The sequence below is a fragment of the Sorex fumeus genome, unplaced genomic scaffold (genome assembly GCF_029834395.1).
Source record: "Sorex fumeus unplaced genomic scaffold, SorFum_2.1 ptg000045l, whole genome shotgun sequence".
NCBI classification, from domain to species: domain Eukaryota; kingdom Metazoa; phylum Chordata; class Mammalia; order Eulipotyphla; family Soricidae; genus Sorex; species Sorex fumeus.
Window position 1 is genome coordinate 2,725,239 of NW_026606102.1, and position 18,664 is coordinate 2,743,902.

Sequence of the window (18,664 nt, forward strand, 5' to 3'; positions counted from 1 at the left end):
GCATCACTGTGTGACGAGTGACCCATGAGCCTTCACATCAAAGGGGAAGTGACACGGGGAACGGGTCTTTGAAAGGCAGGAAGGAGCCAGGAAGTTCTTGCCCAGAAGGAGGGGCACCCACACAGGCAGAGAAACCAAAGCTCTTGCTGCAAACACACCTCCCGACACAGCTCTGCTCTGCGTGGGCTCTGGTGCTGCAGGCTCCTGGGGAGTTCCAACGCCTAGCACAAAAAAGGAGGGGAGTGGGTGGCAGGGAGGTTCCTCAACCCAGGGAACAACCTCACCCCCACGCCCTGCCCCCCACTTCAGGAAGGCGGGTACACATGCACATTTCAAGCGCTCTGAAGTTGCAGGGAAATTTCTGGATGTCTGTGGATATCAGAAGGCTTTAGAGACAGGGTTAGGAAAGGGTTTACAGCTTGCCACTTACTCATATCAGCCATAAACCGTTGACAGAAGAATTATGAGTTCCCAGCCAAAAAAGATAATGCGGGCTTAGAAGGCAAAGTCTCTTCAGGGTACTGACCAAGCCCAGAGCTTTCCTGCCATGTGTCAGCCACTTTATTAATAGAAGTAGAGATGGGCGTTTTGATTTTTTTTTTTAAAACAAAATAGGTGGACGGTGCCTTCTGTTTTACGTTTCCTTTGCAGCCATGCGTCAGGGTCTAGTTTAAACAGTGGTGACGCAAAGGTAAATATTAAGTGGTGCCTGTCTGCCTGAAACGCAATCCCAGTTACAACACGGTGTGTGCCAGAAGACTATCTAGAAGGCTGTTTAGAACCACACAGATAACCCACCTTCACCCCTCGATACTAACGAGCTGGAGGAAATAGGGCAAACTGTTGGACATTTTTAATTTTGCACTCCTATTTACCTGTCAACAAAATGGAAATAAGAAAATTTAACCCTGCAAATGAAAGCACCTCAAGACAGGGATTAAATGGAGTATAAACCAAGCACGGTGCTTGGTAACAGGAGATGGCCGACAAACAAAGGTGCTTGCTCTGATTACAGACAAATGTGCTCTGATGGAGGGATTAAAAGGAAATCTCAACCAGACCACCATACCGAATCTGGAGTCTGGAGTGCCTTCGCCCCCGCCGCCTCCACCCCACCATTAAGGGGGCCGTACCAGGGTGATAGGAGGGACTAGTCCTTAGAGGGGGAGTCACACCTGGGTGAGCTCCAAGAGAATGCAGTGCCTGGGATTAAACCCAGAGTTTCCCATATGCAAAGCATGTGCTGAGTCCCTTGGGCCAACTCCCCAGCCCCCACGTTATACATTTTATTATGTTTTTAAAAGAGAAAAATCAAACTGTAGGGAAATCAATTTTAGATAGTAAATATAATTAGGACTTTTTTTTTTTTAAAAAAGGCTATTGAGGGGCTGGAGAGATAGTACAGTAGATAGGGTGCTTGCCTGGTACATGGTTGATCACGGGTATCCCATATGGTTCCCTGAGCACCACCATAAGTAATTCCTGAGCGCAGAGCCAGGAGCAACCCCTGAGCATCGCTGAATGTGGCCCCCAAACAAAACAAAAAAAAGCTATTTGAAGAAAAAAATATATATGTATAAAACCCACGAACTTAGCATTCTGTAAACTGGATGCATACATCAAGCAAAAGGGTTAGATGCAATGGCTTCTAGCATCCCTTCCAAAATGGAGATATATTTTTCTTTTGGGATCACACCCCGTGATGCACAGGAGTTATTCCTGGCTCATGCACTCAGGAGTTACTCCTGGAGGTGCTGGGGGACCTTACGGGATGCTGGGAATTGAACCCGGGTCCACCATGCGCAAGGCAAACACCCTACCCGCTGTGCTATTGCTCCAGCCCCGAGATTTTAGTTTTTTTAGTTTAGGATACCACTGGCTGGCAGTAATTTGAAATCAAGGAAACAATAAAGGGACGTCGAAACCATGCACACTTGCATATTTCTCCATGTCTTGGCCTGCCTCTGGGGGATCTACTTTACTGTCAGAGCATTCCCTAACATCGGGGTGGGAGGTCCCTAAAACCTCTCTCACACCCAGTTAACACGTCCATGGGGACCAAGAGATTGCCTGCCACTGACTGGCCTTAGCGCCTCCCCAGGGCCAGAGGGCAGAATCCTGTTTGTTGGTCAGTGGGTCGCCTTGGGGGATGGGGTCAGAGATCAAACCCGCCCGAGTCGCACAGTGGCTACCTAGTGAAGAAAGGCCGGATCCTCAGAAGAACACCTGGATGCTATAAGGAGAGGGAAAGATAAGACCAGAGATGGACAGCAACTCGGTCAGCATCTGAGCAGGAAGCAGATGGGCACCCTCCAACACCCACCGGAGAGAATTAAAAAAACAAACAAAAATCCCTGACGGCCAATCAAGTGCAACCCCCAGGCTGAAGGAGGCAGCAGGAAGGATGATGGCAACCAGCTTCCCCGCAAGGAGAAAGCCAAGCACTGGCCGCGGAAATAGCCCAGCCACATCGCCTGATGAACAAAGGCTCCTCCACCCTTTGATCTTCCACCGGTGTCCCTGGCCACCACTCGGCGGCACCCAGGGTTCCAGGGAGCGAGCTCGGAACTGGAGCTCCCGGGACTAGGGCAGGCCCCTGCACAGCTGGAACAGTGTAGACGGTGCAGAGCAAAGACTGCAGCCAGAGCCCAGAGAACTGAGAAGATTTGCCAGGGCCATCCAGAGTCCAGAGCTTTCCAGAAGCCAGCAGGTGAGGCGGGTGGAGCTGGATCTGGAGGAACCAGAGCAAAATCCTCAGCACAGCAACCAAAGACAACGAGGCTGATCACAGGCACCAGCCATGCTCTGGGGACTAACTTCCAGCTTCTCACCAATCCCCCACCCCACTCCCTGCTACTTCGAGAGTAGTCGGGTGATGGTCTTTTTAGGGCAAATGAGTCTCAAAGAATAGAAGGTTCCTGATAAAGCCAGTTTGGTATCTGTAAAAGGTAACGGTAAAGGCCCTCCCGTTGATCGTCGATTTGCTCGAGCGGGCCCAGTAACGTCTCCATTGGAGACTTTGTTGTTACTGTGTCTGGCATATCGAATACTCTCGGTAGCTTGCCGGGCTCTCCGAGAGGGGCGGAGGAATCGAACTCGGGCCGGCCATGTTGGCCGCTTGTAAGGCGAACGCCCTACCGCTGTGCTATCGCTCCGCATATTATTTTTTTCCCTTTACTTTGTGATCGGAGAGCCCAGCAAGCTACCGAGAGTATCCCGCCTGCATGGCAGAGCCTGGCAAGCTACCTGTGACGTATTTGATATGCCGAACACAGTAACAAGAAGTCTCACAATGGAGATGTTACTGGGCCTGCTCGAGCAAATCAATGAAAAACGGGAGGACAGTGCTACAGTGCTACTTTGTGATGGGGCTGGAGCGATAGCACAGCAGGTAGGGCGTTTGCCTTGCATGCAGTCAACCTAAGTTCGATTCCTCCGCCCCTCTCGGAGAGCCCGGCAAGCTACCAAGAGTATCTTGCCTGCACGCCAAAGCCTGGCAAGCTACCCGTGACATATTTGATATGCCAAAAACAGTAACAACAGGTCTCACAATTTGTTGTGAGGCGTTACTGGTGCCCGCTCGAGCAAATCGATGAACAACGGGAGGACAGTGACAGTGACTTTGTGATGGTCTCCATATGCCAGTTGTAAGCGGGGTAGAGAGGAGTTTATCATAAAGCTTTCTGCATTAAAAAATAAAGTAAGCGGGCCAGTGCAATAGCATAGGGATAGTACAGTTTACCTCACACGCAGCCAATCTGGGTTTGATCCCCAGCTTCCCATATGGTCCCCCAAGCACCAACAGGAGTAATTTCTGAGCAGAGCCAGGAGTATCCCCTGGGCATCGCTGAGTGTGATTCCCCCACCCCCTTCTCTGGCAAAAATGAACTATGGGGCTGGAGCAATACAACAGTGGGTAGGAATTTGCCTAGCACAGGCTGACCCAGCTTCAATCCCTGGCATCCCCTGTGGTCCTCTGAGCACCACTGGAAGTGAATCCTAAGCACAAAGCCAGGAGTAAGTTCTGAGCACTGCCGGGTGTGGCCCCCAAGCCCTACCACGCCCCTGGAAAAAAGAAATTAACTACAGGGGCCGGAGCAGAAATACAGTAGTTACGGAGCTTGCCTTTCACAAAGCTAATCCAAGTTTGATCCCTAGCACCATATATGGTTCCCAGAGTTCACCAGGAATGATCCCTGAGCACAGAACCAGAAGCCCTGAGTGGCTCTGAAACGAACAAACAAAAGATAAAAAGATATGAACAAATTTTGGAAAACCACAAGAGCCAATGCAATGACTGTTGTAAGCGGGGAAGCTACGTGCAAACTGAAGATTCAAGGGACACTACAATTATGGATAGAAATCCCTTTAAAAAAAAAAAAGCAGCCTTCTGAGGGCTGGAGAATGCAGTGGGTAGGGCTCTTGCTAGCCTTGCATGTGGACAATAACAGTTGGATCCCCAGCACCACATAAGGGCCCCTGAGCACTTGTCAGGAGTGATCCCTGAGCACCTATAAAATTTTGTTTGTTGGTTAATGGGTCACCTTTAGGGACAGGTAGAAATCAAACCCAAGCAAACCGAAGAGTAGCTACCTAATGTGGTCCTCAAAAGAGAACCTAGGTGCTATCAGGAAAGGGAACGAGAAGACCAGAGATTGGGGCAGCAATCACAATAAATAAAATAAATTGATAAGAATAAATGTTCATGAATTTCACATTTTTATACATATAAAAGGTCCGCCCTGCTGTATACAGTCCTCAAAACAACAAACAAAAATATAGCCTTCAATCGGAATTCATCTCCTTTAATGCTTCCCTGATCTGTGCAGTCAATTTTTAATTTTAAATCCAGCCCCTCACCGAGATTCTGACCTAAGATTTAGATGAAGCACCAATAATTTGAAGCTGAGAGAGTCTCTGCTCCTGCATGAAGCTGGTGAGACCAGGAGCATCACGTCACAGTATGTCACACTACATCGATGTCAAATGCTATCTGCTAAAGCCAAGTATCTTCTGCCGTATTAGTTTCAGGGCAAAAACATACTGCATGTCCCCACCCCCTTCAAATCATCTGAGTCCATTCATTCATGAGGTCCGTAAGTCACCCCGAGAAGACTTTGCTTATTAATCCGGCATTGTGATGGGAACGACAAAGCATTCCCTTCTCTAGTGCTTTCTCCAAAGCAGAGAACAAGCAAGAACAAGTTTCAGCTGTTAGCAAGGACTTCTGCCGGGATTAGAATTTATAAGGGCCAGTGCTATCCTGGACATCTGCTATTCCCCTGGCAGGCTGCTGTGTCCTTAACCCACTGGAATATGGGATGTTTGGGGGGGGGGGAAACTCAGCCCCTAATTTTTATTAAATACATATTTTAAAAAGAAATAGCAGACCAACTTCTAATTAATATAAAGAAGGAGCTGGAGTGATATTACAGCTGGTAGGTGTTTCCTTGCACACGACCAACTTGGGTTTGATCCCTGGCATCCCATAGGATCCCCAGAGAATCACCAGGGGTAATTTGTGAGTGCAGAGCCAGGAGTAACCCCTGTGCATTGCTGGGTGTGACGGAAGGAAGGAAGGAAGGAAGGAAGGAAGGAAGGAAGGAAGGAAGGAAGGAAGGAAGGAAGGAAGGAAGACTGGGGGCCAGAGCAATATTTCAACAGATAGGGCTTTTGCCTTGCACATGGCTAACCCAGGTTTAATCCCTGCACCCCATATGATTCCCCAAGTCTACAAGTAGTGATCTGAGTGCAGAGCCAGGCGTAAGCCCTGAGCACTGCTGGGTGTGGCCCAAAACCCAGAAATAAATAAATGAATATGAACTGGGAGCTGGAGAGATAATACAGCAAGTAGGGCACTTGCCTTGCATGTGGCTGACCCGGGTTCGATCCCCAACATCCCAAATGGTCCCCTGAGTCTCCATGCTCAAGTTTATATATATTTACTTATTTTTGGTTGGCAATAAACTAATAATGGGTACTTTTCAAATTCCACAAAGGTCACACAGCTTGTGAGAAAACACTGTTTATATTCTAAAATAAAAGGAGAATATGCAGGGTTTTTTTTTTTTAATGAAATCAACTCTAATTCTCTCCATTTAGTGGTTTGTTATTCCAAAAGTGCTCGGATGATAATACTGTGCTTTCAAGTATTAAAATTACTGTGCTTTCAAGTATTAAAATCATTCTCCTCTGTGAATTAACCATCAAGCTTCTCAATTAACTACCATAAATAGAGCACTTTGAAGTGAAAGTTAGTAACACCCAAAGTGAGACAATAGACTGCTTCTTCTATTACTGATCTGGGCTGTTGGCCCCAAGCACTTCACAGTTTCTTCCAACGGTACAATAAACTCTTTTCAGATTTTAAGCACAACAAAAAACAAAACATGTACACACAGGACAGGTAAGAGAAAAGAAAACCGAGTGAACTCTAACAATACAGGAAATAAATGCCAATGTTTAGTCACCTTAAAATTCCGGTAACAATACTACTGAAATAGTCTCAGATTATCCACAAAGCATATACCATTTATAGAATGCAATAAAAAAAATACCCCACATCTTAGCGCACTACCTTAGCTAATAAAAAATTTAGATCAAGAATTGCAAAAGACAATCCCGGCTTCCCATAGGGTCCCCCAAGCCCGCTAGGAGTGACTTCTACATTCAGAGTCAGGAGTAACCCCCAAGCACCACCCAGTGTGGTCCCCAAAGAAAAAAAACAAAAGCATTGCACTATTCCCACACAGACACAATGGCGGTAAGAGCCAGGGTTCCCAACAGCGCCGGAGCCACGCTGCTTAAGATCCTGAGTTTTTCATGATTAAAGCCATCACTATTCTTACATTCATAAACACTAACACGCAGAGACAAAATTATACCTATGCGGATCACAGTGGTGGGACGTACCTTCGAACTGAAGGAGCATGTTAAAGGAAAGACTCCGGTGTAATAAGGTTTCAAAGGCATTAAAAAATGAAACTCAAGGGCCAGAGGGGGCATTCAGAGAGCTGCGTGTGCTTTACGTGAGGGAGGATTTTGTTCCATCTCAGGCACCATGTGGTTGCCCAAGCACTGCCAAAAGACCCCACCATGCACCAAGCTAAGGAGATACCCCTGAACATCAAGTGTGCCAACTGCCCCTCCCCCCAAATAAGAGACAGAGACAGAGACAGAGACAGAGACAGAGACAGAGACAGAGACAGAGAGAGGGAGGGAGGGGGGGAGGGAGGGAGGGGGGGAGGGAGGGAGGAAGGAAGGAAGGAAGGAAGGAAGGAAGGAAGGAAGGAAGGAAGGAAGAGAAATGAGATTGGAAATGTAGGCAGTAGCCAAGCCCCCCAAAGTCTAGATTCTTATTATTCCTCCTGTTTGTTTGGGGCCATACCTGGCATACTCAGGACTTTCTCCAAACTCTATGCTCAGGAATGCTTCCTGGCAGTGCTCTAGGGAATCATACATGATACCCATACCCAGCATCAAACCAGGGTCAGCTGCATGCAAGACAAGAGCCTTAACCCCTATATTATATATCTCTGGCCCCAAGAACCTTTTATTTCTGTCATATCATTCTTGTCAGACTCAAGTCTGAGGACTCCAGCGTAACAAGGGCCTAAAAAATCAAGAGAAATGCACTGGCAAGCTGAGGACAAGAAGATGTGATGAAATTCATACGTTTGAAGTGACTGCGATTGGGGAGGGCGGGCGGTTGCTTTGGGTTTTGTAATTGCGGTGCCCAGGGCTGTACCCATGCAGAGAAAGAACTCTACCCCTGAGTCACGTGTCTGGCTCTGAAATTTGACCAGAACATAAATAAAGCTGGGCTTTTTCAGCCATTTTTACACTGTAGGCCAAATTCAGATGCCTACTACATGGCAAAGAGTGGAGAAAAAGTGTGAGAAGCCATGCATGGTACCCGGAGAATTCTCTCTCTCTTTTTTTAAGCAGGAGAGAAGCATGTTGGGATGGAGGCCTTGGGAAGCTCTCTGAAGAGCAGCAGTGAGCAGATAGGACACAGCAGACAAAACAAAAGCCAGGGCAGAGACAAGCAGTAAAGGTATGTGTCGGCTGCAAGGTTTAAACAGGCCTGTAGCACGCTGAATAACCTCGAGAACCACTGAAGGACACACCTCAGTGTCACAGCACGCATTTTTTTTCTAGAGCTCGTTATTTCACAAGGTCTTTGTTAGACATCCCTTTAAAAGGTTCACTTAAAATACTTTCTATATGCCTTCTAGGAACTGTGAATTTGTGACAGGCCAAGGTAAACCTGCTATACCTTCATTTCTTTTATTTTGGTAAGGCTTAGGGGATATACCCCACCCCAAGGAAACAGAGGCTGGAGAGATCAGACAGCTGGTCGGACGCTGGCCTGTGGCACCCCTGGTTAATACTCAAGACTGGGCTCTTACACAGCAATGACAATGTAGCTTTTTCTTTTTTTCTTCCTTTTTTTCAGTTTTTGGGTCACATCCAGCAATGCTCTTTTCCTTGGCTCTGTACTCAGAAATCATTCCTGGTGGTGCTCCAGGGGTCATATGGGATGCCGGGATTCGAACCCATGTTGGGTGCTTGCAAAGCGAAGACCTAACTTGCTGTACTACTGCTCAGCCCTGGACAAACAAGAAGCCCTATATAGCTTTTCTAGAGATAAAATTACACGCTTCGAGAACTAGAGTTAGGAGCAGCTTTGGTGCTAGTCCAGTCTACAATAAATTAACAAATCTGGAGTCTTCTAGAAAAGAACAAGAATTCTTAAGTACCTCAAATATCTGACTTACTTCCTAACACCAAAAATGAGCTAAGGCCTGGAGTCGGAGAAACTGTACAGGGGTTAAGATTAATATTAGAATCACTTGTTCCGCAACCCGCCAATCCAGGTTCAATCCCTGGCACCCCATCTGGTCCCCGGGGCCCCATTAGGAGGGATCGCTGAACACAGAGTCAGGAGCAAGCCCTGAGCACCAAGCGGGTGTGGCCCCAAAATAAACAAAAAACAAGTCTTTTTCACCATATTATTTATTTCTTAGTTAAGTGAATACTGGCTAGAAGGCACACAAGTAAATCCTTGTTAGGAAACAGTAAAATGACACCACTAAGGAAAACAGGGGCTTGGGGAGCTGGATGGACCCCCTACAGGCAGGATGGACCCCCCACCCCCACCCCATCACCATCCAGCCCCTTAGCACCACCAGGAGCAGCTCCTGAGCCCAGCCAGCTGTGATCCCGAAAACCAAGCAAACAAAAAAAGCAGGCAACTGATAAGAAAAATTGTAGTCACTGTCCTCCCGTTGTTCATCGATTTGTGCGAGCGGGCCCAGTAACGTCTCCATTGGAGACTTTGTTGTTACTGTGTTTGACATATTGAATACATCACGGGTAGCTTGCCAGGCTCTCCAAGAGGAGTGGAGGAATCGAACTCGGTTGGCCATGTTGGCTGCGTGCAAGGCAAATGCCCTACCCGCTGTGCTATCGCTCCCCTTGCAGAGAAAAAGGTGCATCATATAGCTGCTTTTACCGAATCAAACAAAATAACAATGCTCACTGGAACCCGGAGAAAAGGCTGCCTCACAATTGCTTTAGAAATGAGCGTGCAGGGTTGGAGCGATAGCACAGCAGGTAAGCCTTGCATGCAGACAACTTGGGTTCGTTTCCCAGCATCCCATATGGTCCCCCGAGCACCGCCAGGAGTAATTCCCAAGTGCAGAGCCAGCAAAAGAAATGAGCGTGCTCTCATTCAGTGTTAGGGCTGTAACCGCACAGGTGTGCTCAGAAGCTCAGATGATAGAAGTACAAGTGATGACAGGGGAAGATGCTGTCAGGCCCCGAGTGACAGAACAGCATTCAGGATGCTTCCCTTGCACAAGGCTGACCTGGATTCAATTCCCAGCACCCGCATGATGCCCTGAGCCCCACCAGTAGTGATCTGCACACCACAAAGAGTGGCCCAAAAACCAAAGAGAAGGAAGATGCTATCAGAACAAGGAGTACCTGTGATCCAAACATCTGAATTTTCAGACCGTAGTTGGGGATTTTTTTTAATTATAAAATTATAGTAAAAACCGACTAAATCTGAAAACTAGTCCTATGTGCTATCAATTTTTGCCTTTGATGAAATTCTGCAGTTCAAAAAACAGGGCACAAAAATTAAGATAAAAATTTAGGATTCTGGGGCTGGAGCAATAGTACAGAGGGTAGGGCGTCTGCCTTGCATGCAGCTGACATGGGTCCGATCCCCGACATCCCATATGGTCCCCCAAGCAACACCAGGAGTGATTCCTGAGTGCAGCACCAGGAGGATCTCTTGAGCATTGCCAGGTGTGACCCAAAAAGCCAAAAAAAAAAGAATAAATTTTAAGACAGTTCACGTGGCAATAAAAGACTCATCCAAACACAGCTCTTAACAAATCTATTCAGTGGTTTGTATTTGCCACTTCACAGAAACTCCTAAGATTTAATCAAAACATAAATCTAATGGGGCTGGAGTGATAGCACAGCGGGTAGGGCGTTTGCCTTGCACGCGGCCGACCCGGGTTCGATCCCCAGCATCCCATATGGTCCCCTGAGCACCACCAGGAGTCATTCCTGAGTATATGAGCCAGGAGTAACCCCTGAGCATGGCCGGGTGTGACCCAAAAAGCAAAAAAAAAAAAAACCCGATAAATCTAAAAGGAAAAAACCATAGCTCAAAAAAGTACAAATCAGTGTCATTCTCCCCAAACCAGTCTCCATCACCCAGTAACTAAAACTGCTCCTTTATTCGTTCCTCTGACACCCCTCCCTCCCCGCCCCCAATGAATCTTGGGAAAGAAAACGAGAAAGATAGCACCAGCACAACAAGAATAGAACCGTCTGAAATTTAGTCTAAATATTTTTAGAATTAAAGCAAGGATATGTGAGAAGAGAAAAAAAAAAGTGACGGTCTACAAAGACAATCACAACACTTCCCCACCTCTCTGGGAGATTATCTCCAAATCGAGCTGTTATTTCTTGCATTTGTTTAATGCCATCTGTTATTTTCCAGGCAGCACCCCCATACTGTACCCCTTTGCTTTTGGGGGGGGGGACATCCTGCTGTCCTGACATGGACAGGGAAAATTGCTCCTGTGAAATCAGTCCCCTTCATGGGTCCTGACAATATCACAAAACCTTCTGGGACAGGAAGCCCACAAAGGTGGGAAGAATTCAAGGAGGGGGTGAAATACACAAGACGGCACCTTTGCTCTGGGTGTTTCTCAGGCCCTGGTGCGTGTGGATTACAAGGGTATATGCGGCACATTCATCTTGCAAAGTAAGATCTAATTACAGTCACCAGGCACTGGTCTAGCTTTTAAATGGATCACGAGGAAGAATTGCCCTGTACTTCTCAACAGCTAGCCCTCTCGCACTTCCAAGCATCCTCTTCACAAAAGAGGGACGCGACAGATTGAATTTAAATTCAGCCTGAAACTCCCAGGACAAGTCCACCCACCCCAGCCATGCAAAAAACAAACAAAAAAACAAAAAACACGCAAACATCTATAAAAGTGTGTGTCAGCTGCATGTGAAATATATCTTTTTTGTCTTTCCCGCCTCCTTTCTCCCCTCCTGCATGTGAAATATATAGAAACATCAAAGCAACTCAACGAAACCCTGCATTTTTTTCTTTTTTTCTTTTTATTTTTTTTTTTAAAAAAGACCTCATCGTATGGTTAAGAGAAAATGGAGAAGTAAAAGGTTACCTTTGTGCCAGAAATCAAGGTGATTCCTACTTGCAGCCTGCATTCTCTAACTTGGGCAGTCAAGGCGCGGGGGAGCTAACTAGACGCGGCGCTTTGAGCCTGGAAGTCACCCACACGGTGGCTCCGAGACGGGGGTCCCCCAGGGGCAAACCCCCCTGGGGCCCGCGCCCCGCGGCGGCGTCGGCGGCGCCCAGCCCGGCACTGGGCACCGCGCGGGCACTGAACTCTTCATGCAAACTTGGGCAAGTGCTGCCGCCGCCGCCGGACTCCCGCGTCCCCCGGAGATGCCATCCCGAGCCCCTCCGGGTCCCGAGGACCCCAGGCCAGACCCGCACCACCCCCCCGCCCACCGCACACCCCCCTGCTCGGGGTGGGGGGCTCCCGATCACTCCAGCCCTGCTCCCGTCCGGCTCGATCACCTCCACTCGGGGGCACCCACGGCGCCCCCGTCCCCCACCTGCTCGGACGCCGCCCGGAGCCCCCCGGGGTGCAGGGGGGAGTCACTGCGCCCCCGGTGCCCGCGACCTTGGACCCGAGCCTCGGGGGCGCCTCCCTCCCCATCCCCCCGCCGGACCCTGCAGCACACAGTTCTTGGCCAAAGTGCCCAACTCCGCACGGGCCGGCCCCGGGCCCCCGAGCAACCCCCGGACCCCCGGGCCCCGGACCCCCGACCCCGGCCGGGACCCCCGCCGCGCGCGCGCTACCTGGCAGTGGCTGTCCGGGGGCAGGTTCTTCACCAGGATCTTCCTGCGGTTGCTCAGCTCGCGGCGCATCCGCTGCAGGCGCGCGGCCACCTCGTCGGCGGGCAGCGCGTCCCCGCCCGCGCCCCCCGCGCCCCCCGCGCCCCCCGCGCCCGCCGCCGCCATCTTCCCGCTGGAGCAGGCCCGCGGGGCCGGGCCAGGCGGGCGGGCAGAGGCCGCGGAGGGGCCCGCCGGGAGGCCGGACGCAGGCGGGGGCGGCGCCGGCGGGCGGGAGAGGAAACCTGAGCGCGAGGAGGAGCCGGGGCCGCGCCGCCGCCTGCACTGCGGACCGACCCCGGCCCGCCGCGCGCCCCCGGCCCCAGCCTCCGCCCCACCCCCCAGTCCCCGGGCCCCAGTTCCCGGGCCCCCAGTCTCCGCCCCCCGCGTCCCCGGGCCCCCAGTCCCCGGGCCCCCGAGCCCCTGGGCCGCCCCAAGTCCCCTGACCCCCCCAAGTCTCCCGGGCTCCCCAAGTCCCCGGTTTCCCCAAGTCTCCGGGACCCCAAGTCTCCCGGGCTCCCCCCAAGTCCCTGGGCCCCCCAAGTCTCCCAGGCTCCCCCAAGTCTCCAGACCCACCAAGTCTCCTGGGCTCCCCCCACCCCGAGTCCCCGGGCTCCCCAAGTCCCGAAGCCCCCCAAATCTCCAGTCTCCTGGGCTCCCCAAGTCCCCGGTTTCCCCAAGTGTCCGGGACCCCAAGTCTCCCGGGCTTCCCCCCAAGTCCCTGGGCCCCCCAGGTCTCCCGGGCCCCCCGTTCCCTGGGCCCCCCAACTCTCCCAGGCTCCCCCAAGTCTCCAGACCCACCAAGTCTCCTGGACTCCCCCCATCCCGAGTCCCCGGGCTCCCCAAGTCCCGAAGCCCCCCAAATCTCCAGTCTCCTGGGCTCCCCAAGTCCCCGGTTTCCCCAAGTCTCCAGGACCCCAAGTCTCCCGGGCTTCCCCCAAGTCCCTGGGCCCCCCAACTCTCCCAGGCTCCCCCAAGTCTCCAGACCCACCAAGTCTCCTGGGCTCCCCCCAACCCGAGTCCCCGGGCTTCCCCCCCACCCTGTGCCCGGGCTCCCCAATTCCCGGAGCCCCCCAAGTCCCCGGGCCCCCCAAGTCTCCCGGGATCCCCAAGTCCCTGGCTCCCCCAAGTCCCAGGACCCTGCAAGTTTCCCGGGCCCCCAAGTCCCCGGGCTCCCTTCAGCCTCCCAGGGTCCCCCAACCCCCCTAACCCCCCAAATCTTCCAGGCTCCCTCCAGGTCTCCCAGGCTCTCCCCAAGTCTCCCGGGCTCCCCCAAGTCCCTGGGGCCCCCAAGTGTCCTGGACTCACCGCAAGTCTCTTGCCCCCCCCCCCCCCCAGTCTCCCGGGCTCCTCCCAAGTCCCCAGGACTACCGGGATTTCCCCAATTTCCTGGACCACCAAGTCTCCCAGGCTATCCCCAACCTCCTGGGCTCCCCCAACCTCCCAGACTCCCCCAAGTCTTCCGCCGCCCCCCCACACCAAGTCTCCCAGGCTGCCCTGCAGACTCCAGGTCACCCGTTTTCCCGCCCCACTGGGCACCAGATGTGTTGCTTTGGTCACCAAGTTTGAGTGGACTGTGAGGATGGCAAGTTGAGATAGAAACAGGGAGTCCCAGAAGGGAGAGATGCGGGTGTTGGGGGGGAGGGGTAGGAAAACCCCCCAGATGGCGAGGACGACAAGCCTGCTAGCAGGGAAGGTTTCCAGTGGCGTCCCTGCCTGCCCTCTGTCCCCAACGCCAGGCTGACAGCACACCTGGGCAATGACAGGTGCGGTGGGGCAGGTCCCAGCAGAGACTGGAGCCGGGAGTGAGCTGGGCGGGCGCCGGTGTCAGCAGGACCTGGACAGGGACCGCTGGACAGTCGGTCAGTGCCCAGCACCACAGGCGGCCCAGTGGCCCACAGCCAAGAGGACGGGGTGGGTGAAGTGGGCAGCGGGCTCAGTCTTTAACACCCACCCCGTCCCATTAGGGAACACTTAAGGAACGACCTTTAAAACAGAACAAAACATGTTGTGCTTACGCTGTGTGGACGCCCCACCCCCATCGATTTCTAAAAGGATCTTACACACATTTCAATTTTCACAATCTAATTTGTGGAAATTTGGTGGAATCCAATTTGGCGGAAATCCACCTGCCTCGCACCAACAGAGAGAGAGAGAGAGAGAGAGAGAGAGACTCCTTGCTCAATTCCAAGTCCGGTGGTCTTAACAATATGGAAAAAATCATCTAAGGGGGATGGAGTGATAGGACAGCGAGTAAGACTGGTCCTGTTCAACCCTCAGCACCCTGAAGTCCCAGCCAGGATTGAACCCGAATGCAGAACCAGGACTAAGCCCTGAGCATTCCATGATTTACCCAACAAAACCAAAGTGGAGGGGGTGGGGGGACAAAGGGGAAGGATCATCTAATAATTCTCTGTCAATAACACTTTCTTCATTAAAGAGATTCCTGGGCCAGGGATGTGGCTTAGTGGTAAAATGTGTCCTGAGGCCCCAGGCTGGCTTTTCAGCGCTGCAGGAAGTTAATTAATTCTGTAGTACACCCGTCTTCTGCAACAGCCCTGCTCCCAAGAGGCGGCAATCAACCCAAAGGTCCATCTCCCACTGAGTAGATAAAGTGCTGTGTATACCTTTAATGGGATATTATCTACCATAAAAAACATACCTGAGCCCTGGTTCGATTCCCAGCATCTCCTGGTTTCCCCAACCACTGCTGGACACACCCAGAGAAGGCAGAGTGTGATCCAAAGTCAACAAAAATAGAAACTGATTTATCCTGATGCTCACTTGATCACTTCAATTTTTTTTTCTTTTTGGGTCACACCCTGGGATGCACAGGGGTTACTCCTGGCTCTGCACTCAGGAATTACTCCTGGAGGTGCTTGGGGGGAATATATGGGGTGCTGGGAATCGAACCCGGGTTGGCTGAGTGCAAGCCCAATCCCCCATCCACTGTACTATCACTTCGGCCTCTTCTTCAATTTTTAAAAGATCATCAAGAGTATGGAGCAGAGAGATAGCAGAGGGGCTAAGGCACTTGCCTTACACTCAGCTGACCCATTTGATGCCCAGCGCTGCCTATGGTTCCCTAAGCATTGCCTGGAGTGATCTCTGAGTACCCAATCTTGTATAATCCATGAGCATAGCCAAGTGTGTTCCCCCCACCCCCCCCAAATTAAAGAAATTAAAATAACATACAATAGTAACAAAGAGCAGCAACCAAACGGAGATATGCATTCAGACCAAAACTGCATTTTGAAAGATCCTGGGGTTGATCGCTGTAAAAATGGTTCATTATGTCGTGGATTTCAGCTGATGAAAAAACTTTAATGATTTTCGGCAGGCCACAGGCTTTTCAGAACCTCTGTGTCATTATAATTGAACATAATTGTTTCTCATGATGGCATTTACTTTATTGTGAGAATTACCATTGTTAAAATAAAAAAACAAAGAAACTAGCCTTTTCAATTCTTTGGGCGGCCAAAACCAGTTGAGTCAGACAAGCAAAACTTAATTATTTTTTTTTTTGTCACACCCGGCGATGCTCAGGGGTTACTCCTGGCTCTTCATTCAGGAATCACTCCTGGTGGTGCTCAGGGGACCACATGGGATGCTGGGAATCGAACCCGGGTTGGCCCCGTGCAAAGCAAACGCCCTACCCCCGCTGTGCTATCACTTCAGCCCAAGCAAAACTTAATTTAACTTGTTTTGCAAACCTGGATCATTTTTTTTTTTTTTGCTTTTTGGGTCACACCTGGTGATGCACAGGGGTTACTCCTGGCGGTGCTCAGGGGACCATATGGGATGCTGGGAATCGAACCCAGGTTGGCCGCGTGCAAGGCAAACGCCCTACCCGCTGTGCTATCTCTCCAGCCCCAAGGACCTGGATCATTTCTGGTTTATGCCTCTGAAGCGAAGCAACCTGCTTCCCAAGATTTTAAATTAATTTTATTTATTTGTTTATTTATTTATTTATTTATTTATTTTTGGCTCTCCGGGTCACACCCAGCGATGCTCAGGGGTTACTCCTGGCTCTGCATTCAAGAGTTATTCCTGGTGGTGCTCGTGAGACCATATGGGATGCCAAGGATTGAGCCCTGGTAGGCCACATGTAAGGCAAACGTCCTGCCCTTTGTACTCTGACCCTTTATTGAAGAAAATTCTAATATTACACCAATTCCAATCACTATGAAGTAGTCATGAGATTCTCGCTACAAAGGCGCTGTGTAATTTCCCCCAGCCAGACCTCCCTGAGTCTCTCAGTTTGCACACGCATCTGTGTGTGCACAGAAAGCTTTTACTAATTACATTGTCAGTAGTTCACCTGTCATACTTTGGCTTTGTTTTTTATTTTCTATTGTAAACAGCACTGAGTTTCATAATCTCGCATTCATATTTATAGAATCGTAATTGTTCCCTATAATAATGAACTGGAAGCAAAATCTCCCCACCAAATATATATATATATTTAAAGTTTTTCATTTTTATTTTTAGACCACAGTCAGTGGTGCTCAGGGATTACTCCTGGTTCTGGACTCTGATGTCTCTCCTTGCAGTGCTCAGGGGACCATATGTAGTGGCAGGGATTAAACTGGAGTTAACTGCATCCAAGGCAAAGGCTTTAACCCTGTGCAGTCTCTCTTGCCCCTATATAAAGATTTTTTTTAAATATGTGTCTAAACTAATTTCTTTAGTTTTCTCCAATCACTACACTTGATCTTAGCCAAAAGGCCGAGCGATAGCACAGCAGTAGGGCATTTGCCTTGCACGCAGCCAACATGGCCGACCCGAGTTCGATTCCTCCGCCCCTCTCGGAGAGCCCGGCAAGCTACCGAGAGTATCTCGCCCGCAAGGCAGAGCCTGGCAAGCTCCCCGTGACGTATTCGATATGCCAGACACAGTAACAACAAAGTCTCCAATGGAGACGTTACTGGGCCTGCTCGAGCAAATCGATGATCAACGGGAGGGCCTTTACCTTTACCTTTTCTCCAATCACAAACACTGTATGAGAGTGCTTGTATTCTTAATCATTTGATACCTAAAGAGTATACCTCTATTTTATTTATTTGGTTTTGGAGTCCCACCCAGCAGGCTCCTGGCTCTGTGCTCAGGGACCAGTCCTGGCTGAGCGAGGGAGCACCATAAGGGGTGCTGGGATCAAATCTGAGTTGGCCGCATGCAAGGCAAGCACCCTACCCACTGTAGTCTCTTTCTGGCCATCATTTTTATTTTATTTTTTGCTTTTTTGGGTCACACCCGGCGATGCACAGGGGTTATTCCTGGCTCTGCACTCTGGAATTACTCCTGGCAGTGCTTGGGGGACCATATGGGATGCTGGGAATCGAACCTAGGTTGGCTGTGTGCAAGGCAAACGCCCTACCTGCTGTGCTATAGCTCCAGCCCCATCATTTTTATTTTAAATGTTATTCCTCTGACTAAAAACTTGTGAATCTGAAAACCCTAATAAAGTCCCGATTTATAGACTTGAGATTATAAGTAGGTATTAGAGTTTGGTCTGGGGTTTGTTATTTTGCAGGTTAGAGGGCCTCCAGGGATCAAACCCAAAGTCTCACCTATGCAAAGCAAGTGCTGTTCAGGGTGCTAAGAGGCAGGGCAAGGTGGGCAGACCACAGCCAGCACCTCCCAACCCCACGGAGTCAGTGGTAAAACCCAGGGTTCCTGATGCAAAGTATAGGTTCCAGCTCTTTGAACCATCTCCCTGGACCTTCGAGAAGCTGAGAGCAAAGCATGAATAGTCTGAGTTCAGGCCTTGACCCTGAATTACACAATGACATTGCAGAACATATATTTATCCAAACGAGTGTCATCTTCTTGACAACCATTTATTAAATGTCTCATGCACCAGACAATATACAGAAAGGCCTGAAGAGCATAAAAAGAATAAAAATAATGTTTATTAATGATAAGGGTTTTTGGAGAGCCTGGCAAGCTACCAAGAGTATTCAATATGCCAAACACAGTAACAAGAAGTCTCACAATGGAGACGTTACTGGGCCCGCTTGAGCAAATCGATGAACAACGGGAGGGCAGTTTGTTTGTTGTTTGTTGTAAGGGTTTATTTTGTTTGAAAAAAATGATACTTATAATAAAATTGTGATTTTTTTTTCTTTTTGGGTCACACCCAGCAATGCACAGGGGTTACTCCTGGCTCTGCGCTCAGGAATTACCCAGGCGGTGCTCAGGGGACCA

At 50.2% G+C, this 18,664-nt stretch overlaps 1 protein-coding gene across 1 annotated transcript in view; it reads right to left on the bottom strand.

The window, feature by feature from the left end:
• The window catches only part of RAVER2 (ribonucleoprotein, PTB binding 2), a 74,087-nt gene extending 61,486 nt beyond the window's left edge, over nt 1-12,601 (bottom strand). The window contains exon 1 of the mRNA XM_056122300.1: nt 12,425-12,601. Within this exon, the coding sequence (XP_055978275.1) occupies nt 12,425-12,586 (162 nt within the window). The 5' untranslated portion in view covers nt 12,587-12,601. The remainder of the gene's footprint in view (nt 1-12,424) is intronic.
• Nucleotides 12,602-18,664: the final 6,063 nt, after the last annotated feature.